Genomic DNA, 14,000 nt, shown 5'->3' with positions numbered 1-14,000 from the left:
AGCTGTACGGTTAGCCAGACCATCCTCTGCTCCAGGCACAAGTTAAACATTTATTTACTCTGTGGACAAGGGCACTAATGCTGACACAAGGAATGGATAGAGCTTTGCTTTCTGGCAGTAGCAAAGCCTTAACCTGACTTAAAACTGATTATGAGAGTGCACCAAAGAACAGAGAAGAAGCCAGTATCAGCAATGAACCGTCAGCAGGAGGCAGTATCCCCAGGAACAAGGAGAGGCAGTGGACTAACAGTGATCAGAAAAAATTAATAAAGACCATATAGAGCAAGATGTCCAGAGCAATAGGTTATAGCTAACCCAGCTGCTCTGCCTTTTAATTCAAAAGGGGAAAATAAAAATACTGTTTAATTTGCTCATGCAACCATTTACCTACGCAGAAATTTAGCAACTGCTATGCTGAAAGACAACCAGCTGCAGGTAACACAGCTCCCAAGACAAGTTGAAGAGATGATGCAGCCTCCAGATACCTTGCCCTTGGAAAAACTGAAGTCCATAGGCTAGTTATCTATCTCACATTAGGAAAGATGCACAGAAACTGGTCATAAGAAACCAATGAACAGATACAATCAGTTTCAACAACCCAAATAAGACACTCTAAGTGTTAACAAGAAAGAAATTGTTTACTAAAGAAGAGGGGAAGAGACAAATACTCCAGTGAAACTTCTCACTGATCATCACAAACCAATGCTAACAAACTTGAGGGGATACAAAAAATTAGGCATTAATAAGAGGGGGTTTTGTACTACATCATCTAAATCCTCAAGTCTTCCATGTTCCTCACAGCTGTATGCCAACTTTTTTCCAAGTAAGTTTTTGCGAGAACATTTGGCTTGGAAAGCATTAGATTATAGCAGCGTGGTTTATTTTGGAACAACAGAGACCTGATTGTGCCAGATGAAATGGCCTAACTTCTTTTTAAAAATGGCTGGGTTTAATTCTCATTTTAGTCACAGAAGACTCCGGTCACCAAGTATTTTGATGGGTCTCATGAAAGACACACCCAGAGACCACGTGCCCACTCTCAGCTAGTGAAGTCCATGGAAAAAATTTAAATCTGGCTTTCAGAAAGCTTTGCTGCAGGAAAGAGAGCAGATAGACACACAAACCCAAAACCAAGACTTGTAGAAAAATGCTTTTTCATTATGTTTTAGCACTGTTTCAACTTGCCCTTTTGGCAACTGAATATGGATTTTTGGTCCCAGAGAAATATTCAACCCTACTCTCGTACACTGAAGGAAAAAGTCAACACAAGTGTAACCAGCAGTTTAGTATTAACATCTTAATTCCCAGCCTCACCTAATGCATCTGCATTTCTCTTTTATTAACTTTTATGGCACTAGTGGGTTTTATACAAATTAAATTAACTTCCTTGCCAAAAGACAAAGTAAAACTCTGGCAAAGTGATACTGAGACTCCCCATCAAAAAACTACCAGAAAAATTCAGACTAAGACCCCCTTTGAAGAAAGGAACCACAAGTCCAGCTTTCTTTTCAACCGGATCGACTGGACTCAAGCCTAAACAGGAAGCCACCCTACACAGCTTCAAGCCTGTCTTAAAATTAATTATTTATATATTCTATTGATGAAAAAAATGAGCTTAATACTCAGGACTTTGCTTAAGAATACAACTACATTAAGTAAAATCTAGCAACTGCAAGAAGTTGCCTTCCATTTTCCATTGTAGTTCTAAAAGAACAGGTTTGTCCTGAACATAAAGCCTTTGCCAATTCTAACACTTAACTTCATTCACTTTATTTATATTGCCCATATAAATCAGGATAAAGGATGATCAGCTCTCTCCATATTTGATCTGGGACTAGTAACAGCACTATTGGGGGCCTGTTAAGAAAAACATAATATAATATCCAAACACAGTCTGGATACTGAACTGCTGAAGAGTCAAAATACACTGATAAGCTCATACATTAACAGCATTATGAAAATATTTAGTGTGCATTTGCTGTCAGAGCAACACAAATAGCTAGAAAAGAACAATAAACCTATACAGAAGATTTTCATGTAATTGATGGGGTTTTTTAGGCTGATGAGCTCAGACTTCTCTTATAAGCATTAGGCTGTCAAAATAATAAGCAGCACTGTAACACTATCATGAAATTCTAAATATACATAGGCTTACACATCAATCCCTATGAAATATATCATTTTTCTGACATTCAGTGGTATGTCTGTTTGTATGTGTACAAATAAAATAATAATAATTAAAAAGCAAAGAACAGGAGGGAAACTCAAGATTAGAGCTCAAGCTGCATCTTTGGTCCATCCCACTATATTGCTTTCTGCCAGCACATATGGCACATAACGTCACAATCTGATCAGCTCAAGCACTAATACTCAAGAATGATTGAAGCACAGCATTAGCTTGAGGTATAAATGGAAGTAAATGAGTATAAGACCTTAACATTTCAGGTGCCTTCTACCAACCAGGTTTTTCCTGCAATCTTTTTATCTTACCCAATCTTTTCAGAAGAGCACTTGTCCACACCTGTTCTCCTTCCTTCCTGCCTTCTCCTTATCCACTCCTCCTTATCATCTTCCCCTACTTCTGTATTTAAAATTTGTTTTCCTCCTAATAAATCTACATCAAGAAAAAAACCCACCTCAAAACACAACTTCTTGCCACAAACCTGGCACATCTTTTCTCTGTAGTTTCAATGGACAAGACGTCCTTTAACAAGCTCTTTGGAACATAGACTACCTACTCCTAAATTTTCCAGAGAGGTTTCACTCTTGTTCTGTTCTTACTCATGTTCTAAGAACATGCCAACAGCAAGAATCCTCTCACAGTGTTATAAATATAGAAGACAATTCTTAAAAAACGAAAATATATATCTGCATTTATGCATATAAATATACTATTTCAGGAAAATGTTTATAAACTAGAAGTATCTAAAAATAGTGTCTAAACAGTCTTTAAGTTACCTCCCTTAGAAGAAATTTTAAATGCATATGCATTCACATGATAGAAAGTTAAAGTAAGGTTTGATATTCTGGAAAACAAGTAAATAGTGAAATTCTAAAATAAGCATTATTCCTATGCTATTTATCAGCTGAAATAGATCACTTGCCAATAGAATATGCATTTACAAAGCTGGGCACAGAATATAAAATCTCTAACTACTCAGAAATATAAGAAAAATATTATAGTTCAAATCTTAAGCATCACACAGAGAGCAGCGATACACATAAGGGGAGAAGCGATGCCTAATTACAAGTGTTGGTTCCCTGGCTTCAGTGACAGCTGCAATGCATATCCATAATCGCGGCATCTTGGTGAGCTACAGCACAGAAAAACTGAATGTGAAGAAGTAACACATATTTTAAAAGCTGGCTGTTTTACATAAAGTTATTTCACCTTTTAATCCACCCCACAGTCACTTACATATGCCTCTTGGGCCTGCCCAGAGGCCACTCCGGAGTTCCGCCTACACAGACCCCACGGGGGGCTCGGGGCCCGGTCAGTACCTAGTGGCTCCGTTTCTGATGTGCCCTCAATCATCTTCCAGTTATTCTCTATCAAAAGAATTTACAAAAAAAAGTCTATAGGCCAAATTTTTTATTACAATCGATTCCCACATGTTAGTGCAACTCACTGACACCCATTTTATCCTACGAGATTGCATGATTCACTATTTCAAATGAACTATATTGAACACATTAAGCACTTAATAGAAAACCTTCACCAAACTTCGTACAGTTGAACTCTATGAAACCTTCTTCTACTCCAATACATAGCCAGTAAGCATCCTCTTACATACTAGCCTTTTCTTCCTCACAGATTTTTCACTGGCTTGCCCTCTAGTAATCCTTTTTTTTTTACCCTGCTTAGATCAGCTGTTGCTTTAGAGCCACCACAGTAATCCTTATCTCACCATGCTTTAGAGGTGACCGGCAGAGCTCTTTGCATTCATCAATTCCTGTTCCAACACGCATACTTTACCCAGAGCAAGCTGCACCATGAATGCCACAAAGGTGACATTAAATTATGCAATACTTACATATTAAAGCGAAAAGGGGAGGCAGAAAAATAAGAAACCCAAACAAGTTGTAGACACTAGAAATGAATGCATTTTGACTAAAAAACCCACCCCCACTTGCTCCAAACCCACCCCCCCCCCCCCCGCCCCTTCAGGTGGTACCCCACACGAATCCACCTCTGCTGCTGAAAGGGTTCAAAACAACCGCACTGCTTAATTACACAGCGCCCAGCCTGAATTAGCATCTCGGGAATGTCAGCGCAGCACCAGCAGCAGGCAGGGCCGCAGAGGAGCCGACGCTCCTTTGAAGCGGCCCCGGAGATGGGGCACACCCCGCGCCCGCCGCCTCGCCCGCCCCGGGGCCGGGGCCCGGGCACGCACCGCGCCGGCCACCGCGGTCAGGCTGGCCCGGCCCGCCCGCGAATGCCACAACAAAGGGACGGCGGCGGTCGGGCGTCGCCGCCGCGCCGGCAGCCGGGGCGATGCTCCCCTCGGCGGGGGAAGCGGCGGCGGGGCCCCGCGCAGCACGGCCGTGCCCGCCCGCCCGGGACGGGGCGCGGGGGTGGGCGGCCCCTCCCCAAGGCAGCCCCAGGGTCGGCGAAGCCGCCGGGCAGCGCCCACCTCGCGGCGCAGCGGCCGCAGCCCCTGCCCCGCCGCCCGGCGCCGACAGCCCGCCCCGGGCCCGGCCCTCCCCTCCCCGCCGGGCCGCCCCCGGCCCCTTCGCAGCGCGGCCCCCTCGCCCTCCGACACTCACCTGAGGGGCCCGGCGGCCCGTTCGCGCTGTCACCAGCGGGGCGTGAGGGGAAGATGGCGGCAGGCCTCGCTGCGCGACGGGGCAGGGCGGGCCCGGGCCCGGTGTCGGGGTCTCGCTCCCGCTCCGCTCGGCGCTGCGGCTGCCACCCGCCCTCACGGCTGACTGCCCGGCGGCGCGGCACCCCAGGACCCTCCCCTCCCCGCGCCGGGGCGGGGTGCCCGCGCCGCTGCCTGAGAGGAAAGCGAAAGGGGGCGGCCCGGGGCCGGCCCGGCTGGGCGTCGCCTGCGCCGCGGGGGCGGGAGGGAGGGACAGATGGTGGCGGCCGCCGCGCTGGGGCGGAGCCCGCTTTGTTAGCGGCGGGGCCAGCCCCTGCCCGCCGGGGCCGGCAGCGCTGGTGGGGACCGGTCGCGCTCCCCCCCGCTCCGCGCCCCGAGGCTGAGGTAACCGCGGGAGGGACGGCGCGGCAGCCGGGCGGGGCCGCAGCTGCCAGCCCCGGCAAGCGCGGGCTCACCGGCGTCCTCCCGCGAAACTCGGCGGCGGCTCCGGGCCCGTCCCCCGCCGCTTTCCCAACCGCCCGGTGCCTCCCCCGCCGGCGGGGCCGGTCCCTGCCGCGGTGGGCTCCCTGACGGTGGGCAAGGAACGGGTTTCTAACGGGGCGGGGTGCCGTGGGGACAACTTGGAAATCCCTCGGGGTCCCCACACAAAGGGCCGACCCCGGGGCCGTGCGCCCCGTGCTCCCCCGTCCAGCCCCGTCCCCTCAGCAGCCCTTCTCCCCTCCTGCCCCTCGGCCCTCAGCGCTGCCCGCCAGGTGCGGCGTGAAAGCTGTCAGCCGGCCCTCAGGTACACACGCCGTGACCCCCCGCTCAAAGGCCTCCCGAAAAGTCACAGAGCAGAGGCGCCTTCTTCCCCTTTCGACGAGGGCTGCCAGCCTGCCATCGCGCTCTGCCACCGCCGCGTTTCCTTCCCTCATGCGGCGGAGCCTTATGGCTCCTTGGCAGCACCTTTAGTTACTGCATGAGGTGCTGCCGCGTTCCAGGCCAGCCCTGCGGGCTTTTTAGTCTGTTTTTGCGGTCTTCCGCCTCTTGAGACTGTTGAAAACAGAACGGGCTCTCTACAGAACTCATATGTATGCCTACATTATACATGCGTTTTATGAGGATGTATTTATATATAATTTGACTTTTGGTTACATTTAATGCCTTTTTGAAACTGTCAGAAGATTGTGGCATCTAAGAATTATCATGGTGAACAGTTAATAAGCTTTCTCTGTGTTTAAATACAGCTGTGAGATGAGATGCAGAAAATCAAGTTAAAATGCCAGCGCAGCACTTGGACAAAACCCCCGGGTGCGTGCGGCAGCGCGTTGGCAGGCCTTGTCAAAATGGAGATGGTGACAGTTTTCTGACAAAGGACATAGCAGAGACCAGGCTTTTTAATTTTTTTTATTTTTTTTTTTTTTTTTTTTTTTTTTTTAAATTATGCATGTGTGACATGCATCGGGGGTCCAGGGAAGGTTGCCAGGGATGTAACCAAAGCTGAACTGGATTCTCTGTCATGCTGTTGGTTAAAAATGTTAAGAACTGCAGTGGGTTCGAGTCTACTTGCAAACTGTTTTGCTGAGGATCAGCTGAAGGGCAGAGGCGAACCACGTTGTTCTCTCTTTCTTCTCTCTAAAAATGAATAGAGAAGTGTCCCGAAGGCCGTCCAGCGAGGAGTGACTTCCAGCTCCACAGCAGTGATGCTGCCAGGGATGAGTGAGAAATGTGGAACTTGACCAAGGTTCCTTCTGTGACACTCGAGTCCCAGCATCACATCCGAGGGGGCTTGATTCACTAGCAAAACACCAAATCCTTCCATTTACTGACAAAGCTATCACTTGTTGCTCAGTTGCCTTTGGAGGTGCTCATTAATAGAAAACTTAATGATAGAAATGAACCTGTTTCCCAATACATATGATATGATAGAAACGATAAATCAGAGGGAGTGCAGAAAACCGAGATGACTTTAGTTGTCTAAACAAAGCTGTATGCATAACTTTGCTGAACATACCTTTGGATAAGAAAAGTCCATTTTAAACTTTGTTTAATCAACAAAACTCTAGATAAACACACATATGCTTTTAAATTTATCTTGATTTCACAACGGTGTTGCTGTGGTTTACCTATCTTTTGTGCCATGGCTTTGTTTTCAGTGGAGGTCCTGAGATCAAATCTGTGAGACTACCTCTGGAGGGCGAGAGTTTTGGGATGACAGAAAGGTAAAGCTTCTCCCCAGTTATAGACCCAAAAGAAAGAGTAAATTCTGAATTTAAAATTACTTTGTTTCCTGCTCAGAATGTTGGGCCTTTCACAAGGAAGTAGCAAATTCCCGTAGTCTGGAAAGAGATTCCAAGAACCCAGTATCCATTCTGGGGAAGATGTATGGAAGAACAGGAGGCATTACTTGATGCACCTGCTTTGGAGGGCAATCACACTACTCTTAAATATTTGGTGACGATACACAGCAGCACCTAGTTGGAAGAGGGCAGCTGGAAGACCCTGTGGTCTGGTTGTTCATAACTTTTCGCTCGGGCGTAGAAAGACGTCCTTGGGATGGTCTCGGCTTGCTTGCAACTCCCTAGTCGTTATTGCGAGGAAGGTAACTCCCATGAATAGCAAAGCTGTTTGGTGCGGGGTTTAGAGAGCCTGAAAATCAGGATTCGGAGAGGAGGAGTTCTGCATTGCCTCGTGACAAGACAGGGCACTGCAGCCTGCGCTTGGAGCGCTTCAGAAAAGAGAACAGTAATTGTGCGACTGTCGTACAGCTGTCGCAGGTGGGCACGGAGCGTCGGCAGGGCTGGGCGCGTCACTGGAATTATTCCCCAGTGCTAACCTTGCACATGATCTGCCAGTGGAGTCCTGCAGTTCATGCAAAGCATCTTTGTGTTGTCATCATAAAAATGGGCCGATTCCCTGATTTTTAGTCATTATAACAGAGCCACTCAACTCTTTACATTTTATATTATGTTTACATGATCTTGTAAAAAATTGCAAAAAAAAAAAAAAAAATTCAGTTTAAAGCTTTATTTCCAGAAACAGTTTTCACTCATTTCAAGAAAGGATTTCCAGAGCTTGGGGGTGACAATTCAATAAAATTCTTGCATAATCTATAGGAGAATTGTTTACGTCACATCATAGCTCACTTTCAGGTAGCTTAAACAGGAAAAATACTGAGCCAAAGTATAATCCGGCTTCAGGTAATTTAAATGATTGCAGGCTTGTGGGGCCTTGCCAGGTCTCGTAATGCAGATATTTAGATCAGTGATGATGTAGAAAGGGTAAGACAGAGCTGTCTTGATGGAAAGCTTCATATTAGCTTTTAGTCTTTCTGCAAAGCTCCATTAACAGTGATATAAAAACGCCTACAGATACTACTTTGTATGTCTCTATAAAGTTCACATACCACTAACTGAAAACTTAAACACATCTTACACGAAAAAAATTCTTTCGGTATCTTGCTTAACAGATTTGTCAATGGATTGTGAATCTCACTAAGTATTTTATACAGCCAATTTTCAAAACATTGAATAAGAGCCCGAAGAAAGTTTTAAATAACCTTTTTCAGTGGCATGCTTAACTCTTTTCTACTGTTTCCTGTCCTTTCCTGAAATCCTAGCTGTTGTTAGCTTTTCTTATCAGAGGCAGTTCTGTCTAGTATGCATGAGTGTTATCCCTCAATTCAGAAGCTTGATAAAAAGCCTGGTGTTAAGAACTCCAACTCCCAGAGTTTGTACTGAGCTCTTAAACACGTATGTTGAATATTGCCTCCCTGCCTCTTACAAAGGCCAGTAGTTCAGAGCGTAAAACAGACACGGGAGAGCGTAAAACAGACAAGGGAGAGCGTAAAACAGACAAGGGAGCTGCTTTTCTTTCTTGCTAAAAGGAAATAAGCTATATTATTATTATTATTATTATTAGGGTTAACCTTTGCTGTGGCTGTCTAAATAAAGTGTATTTCTTTTTACATCTGGGTGTAAGCAAGTAAGTCTGAAAGTACCTGTCCATTTACATGTATGCATACTCAAACATGCTTCACATCTTTTTTCCTAAATGGAATAGTTTGCTTTGAAAAACAACTTGCTTATAAACAAATGAAACTCTGTGCCTGTTAAAAATGCCTTTTTTTTTTTTTTCCCCCTGACATCTAGACCTGGAATAAGATAATTTGTGTGGGTCTTTTGTTGTTGGTTTTAATTTTTTTGATTAATTAGAAAACATAAAAGCAGATGTAAAGGGCTGTGGCTGTCAAGACGGATCTTCACAGCCACAATTCCTCAAAATGCTTATTCAGCTCGTTAAATTAGTTCAAGGCAGCAAAGAAATGCTAATTTGCTACTTGAAAAGATGTAAGTAGTTAAAGGTTTACCCCTTCTGAAGCAGTGTCTTTAAGCTGCTGGAAAAAAGGGATCTGACATCTACACCTGATCAGTACAGCTGGATTTGAGAAACAGAGCTGTTTTTCACACCACCTTTGTGTGGCGATTGATCCAAAAGCTTAGGTTCCAAGTGTAACCAGAGATGATTATTCTGCAGTTGGCGACACCAGATCTCTGCCCCGGATCCCACAGCAGCACCAATTTTGATTCAGAAATTCTGCACAAGTTCAGACAGGCAGTACAGTCACATTCTGTCAAATTAACCAGGGCGTGATCCGAAGTTTCTCAAGTACGGCGTTCCTTGCTGAAGGAAAGGGAAGAGGAAGCCTGTTCTAAAGGCTGGCTGCACAAAGGCTGGGTTTAGATGAAAATTTTGAGCTGGGCTCGCCCCTGAAAAAATAACTTTACTGGGTGCAACTGGGTGTTTGTGTTCCAACATAATTCCTTGCTTGTGTCAGCCTGTTTGTGATGCCGTACAGGGAACCGATGGAGCTGGCTGAAAAATAACCCGTTTTGGGGGAGGAGGGAAGGCTACGTATTTTCATCCACATTAGCTTTCGATTCAGTAGTGGAAGCCCTACTATCAGATTTCCGGTGTTCCTGAAGCTGCCCTTTGAATAGCTCTGAAATGTAGATTCTTTATCTGTGTAAGTTAGCCCAATAATTCAGTCTGCCTGTTGACAGTGCAGTGATGTCATGTCCCCTTTCAGCAAGGCCTTGCCTTTGCAACCCAGCAGGACAACACAAAACCCCGAAAAGGCACAATTTGGACTGGAAAAAAATTGCTAATTTACAATCTGGAAAACAGACCTTATTTTTTTGGATAGTATTTCTGTTCAGGATTGAACCATTAACAAGTACAAGTTATTTCACTAAAAGTCGTATTCTTTATTAGCTGTCTTGATGAAGATAAGACTTCAGTTCCTCTTGAAAACCTGCCCATCTGAAGCAATCCTGCTACATCGACCAGTAAGTTCCTGTGGTTTTGGAAGAATGGAAGGTAACCAGGGTTATCAGTTGTCTTACGACTGTGAAACTCGCTTCTGAAGAGAACAGGGTAACACCAGGTTGTCCTCAAGAATGAAATGAGAAGCCTAATTCTTCAATAGCCTCCTTCTGATAACATCAGAAAGCTAGGTTAGATGTGAGAGTAAGACAAACAATGGGGAACAAAAGGAGAAATAAATATGCTGCATATTTCCTACAATTTTTATGTTGCTGAAATAGGAGAAGAAACAAGATTTAAACATTAATGTGAACTTTTTATCATTTCAGTTCATATTTAAATGTAAGAAAACCAAAAAATGTAGTTTTGGTGCCATGCTTTTATTTAAATGAAAGGAAAAAACTACACTGTACCACATAAGTAGCAATGACAATATTTTACAGCACAGCATTTGAAAAAATATGGAAGCTATGCTCCATAGAAGTGGACAAGTAAGCACACAATACACTGTACATTTTTCAACAGTGCCCATTAAATCATAATTAAATAGCTGAATTTGGCTTTAAACAGCCAAATAATAAAAACTAACAGTCATACTAACATTAAAAAAAAAAAAAAAGAAAAAGATTTCAGTAGCTATTATGACTGTTAGAATATGAAATTTTGCTCCAAAAACTAAGACGAGAGTTTGGCAATTCAGTCGTAGCAACAATAATAATACCCCTGATGAAAGCACCAGTGTGTTCTGAAAAGGTCAGTGATAAATACTGGCCTTTATAGAAAGCTTCCTCTTTTTTTTTTTTTTTCTTTTCTTTTTTTAAACATGATCCCAACCAAAGATCCACTGTAATTAGAAAATTTGCAGGCTTAAAAAGGAAAAGCATATCTAGCTTTACTTTTCCTGTATTAAGTAAAACTTTATACTGCGAGCAATGAAATTTTCAGCTGCATTATTCACATTCTGCTTTTAGACACTGCACAAATCTGTAACCTGTTGACAAACGTAAATTTCATAATACATTCAGATATATTTAAAACGACTCAAAGAACTCCTGCCATGTATTTAAGTTAACGTTGATTAGATCGATGCGTGTCTTTCTATGGTGTTGCAAATCTTCAGTTAAATCATAGTACAGATTTTAGAAATAAAAAGCCTCCCACGATAAAACTTCTTTTGAAGTTATTCACCATATGTGTATCAGTTAATTCCAACCTCCTGGTTTCTAAAATCACTGTATATTATACACAGTTTCATATTGTTATTCAAGATGTTCCCACAATGGTTATTCGTAGGAACTGTCTAACAGGCAGAATGTGCAAACCCTCTTTCCCATTTTTTAATATTATTTATATCCTATATACACAGTATGTATACACTTGAAATATAAGAGTTACATATCCTGGTGATATACATGCAAACAGTAGGAATCAGCTAACCACAAATAATTTTGAGCCACATACATATTAAACATGTATTTTAAAGTGTTTTTTCTTTTTTTTTTTTACAGTTTTAACAAATATACATAAATATAAGAACATAAATTACAGTAAAACTGACAGCATTTTTGAGAAAATGTTTATAACGCAGATGCATTGATGCCTAAGGCCTTATAATAATTTAAAAAAAGTACTGTTCTAAACTGCTTAATGACATCTCATTCCTGTGCATCTTTTATATAAGTAAATGAGCACATCGTAGTAGTGAGGCATCGTTTCTCTCAAAGCAGTTTAATGAGAGAAATATGAACATTGTTTTAGTCTCCCCATGAAACAGAATGGACTACGTACTTACAGCACAATACTGTCTTATGTTAATGTAGTTGTCACAACACTGAAACAGAACAGAATCACAAATCATTCAAGTCTTTTCCTGAGAATGAGATTTTTTCCCCCAACAAATCCTCTGGTGTACATTATCAAAATAGCCACAGATTCAGGGGAGGCTTCAAGTTTGTAGTTTCTTTTTTTTTTTTTTTTTTTTTTTCAGAACAGTGCTATGTTAAAAGCAAATTATAAGAGAAACAACACTGAAACGGAATAGTGATCTATAAAGTAATCCAACACTGTTTTGAAATAAAACGCAGCCCTTTATAAATAATACTGAAATATGCCTAGAGCTTGTTTTCTTAAATGGTCATATTATAAATTTATTGAAATGTCGTTTAAGCTTTTTTGCCATGTGTATTTAAAATTGCTAAGTGTCACAAGACATTGTCTGTTAGATGGTGTCAAGAAAACAATTTACTAAGATGCACTGAAAATTCTTATCAGATGCCTATTCCCTGGAAAACTGATTGAAGTCTGAGCTGGCAGATCTGAAGGCAGGAAGAACAGACAGTGGCCTGGACCTTAAAAATCAATGGGATCAGATACATGATTTCTGAAAGACCTGTGACTTAGTGAATTCTGTGATTCTTCTGTGTATTTTTAGTGTTCTGTCAGGCAAACATCAGGGATCTAGCTCTGAATGTTTCACAAGTTCCTATTTCTTCCTTGGAGAAGCAGTACCTGACCGTGTGCTCGCCCTTCATCTGGAACGATGCGAAATAATGCACATTTGCTTAAGCTGTTTTAGAGGTCTGCTGAGTCTTTTTGCTTTGCATTTTAATGGTATTATGAACACACACATGGTCAGTCATTATATCTCTGATGGTAACTTACTGAAACAGGAATAATTGCATCACCCAACTATACCCTGAGTTGTTGAATAATTCTTTTGAAGGAAGCTTCAAGCAGTTCAAAGGTTTTTCCTTTACCTTGTAGTCTATAAGCAAATCAGTATTATTTCATTGAAAAAGAATTATAAATACTTAGGGGAATGAATCTTGATTTTGTTACAGCACACAATAAAGATCTTGCAGAATAGACCCATTTAGCTGTTCTTCAGTGACATACAACTTATCATTTAGTCTTTACTGTAAGTCAGTATGTGAAGTTCAATGGTACTGAGAATATTGAGAAGTATTTCTTTAGTGAAAGAAAAAAATATTTCAAGACAAGCACAAATACAAACATATAAGGCAACAGATGTAAAAAAAATGTAGTTTGAGTCACAAAAGAGGAACATTCAGTGCTTCAGTGTATCTAACCAAAATACAGAGCAAATATACTCTATATATTGTATTAGCACATACAAATCTCCACACAAGTCAAACATTTCCGTAATCACTCATAATTATTCACCTAAGCAATAATCTTCTGCACTCCTAAACACTGTGTTTACATTCCAGTTGGACATGATAATAGAACTTGGCGTCCAGTTTTAAGTTCTAAGAGTCTTGTTGGCAACTAGAAATCTATCTCCTATAGGCAGTAAAGATGAAGTGCACGTTTATCATAATTGTCTGAAGCAAATTTTTTCCCATCTACTATGCCTTGGTGGGTAAAAGTTTCTTAGGAGTTACTGGTCTCTTGGTTTGCCACAAATGGCTGTGAATGGTAATTGCATCAACACTGGCAGACAAAGTTTTAGCAGGTATGTGGCTAAATTGCTTCCTGTCAGAGTTGTATTTATACAGTCCCTCTATCATTTTCTTTGTGATAGATTTGGGACCTATTCCCGTTAATTTATTGATTTCTTCAGTATCAGGGCAGTACGTATACAGAGATCTGAACTGGCAGCCTGAATCCCGGAACAAGATTAAGAAATTATTGGCATCGGATTTTTCCATTTCCTTTAAAAGAAAGAAAGAAAAAGATTCACAATATGAATTTTGCATTGTAGTTAGAAAACATTCAAAATCATTGGATTGTTATTTTGAATTTGTTTTCTACCAGAGCTGAAACTTGTGTCTAACTCTGTCCATTAAAAGACCTTATTTTCAATCATTAGAATTTGCTAAGCTTCCCCTATCTGAATTTTGATAAGGTAGC

At 42.2% G+C, this 14,000-nt stretch overlaps 1 protein-coding gene across 2 annotated transcripts in view; it reads right to left on the bottom strand.

Moving 5' to 3' along the window:
- Window positions 1-10,491: 10,491 nt before the first annotated feature.
- The window catches only part of CAMSAP2 (calmodulin regulated spectrin associated protein family member 2), a 90,772-nt gene continuing 87,263 nt past the window's right edge, over window positions 10,492-14,000 (bottom strand). For both annotated transcript variants that reach the window (XM_086463482.1, XM_086463481.1), the window contains exon 18: window positions 10,492-13,801. In XM_086463482.1, coding sequence (XP_086319608.1) covers window positions 13,496-13,801 — 306 coding nt within the window. In that variant the 3' untranslated portion in view covers window positions 10,492-13,495. The remainder of the gene's footprint in view (window positions 13,802-14,000) is intronic.

The sequence above is a fragment of the Leptosomus discolor genome, chromosome 3, assembly GCF_034619465.1.
Source record: "Leptosomus discolor isolate bLepDis1 chromosome 3, bLepDis1.hap2, whole genome shotgun sequence".
NCBI lineage: Eukaryota > Metazoa > Chordata > Aves > Leptosomiformes > Leptosomidae > Leptosomus > Leptosomus discolor.
This window is presented reverse-complemented; position numbering and strand designations above follow the sequence as displayed.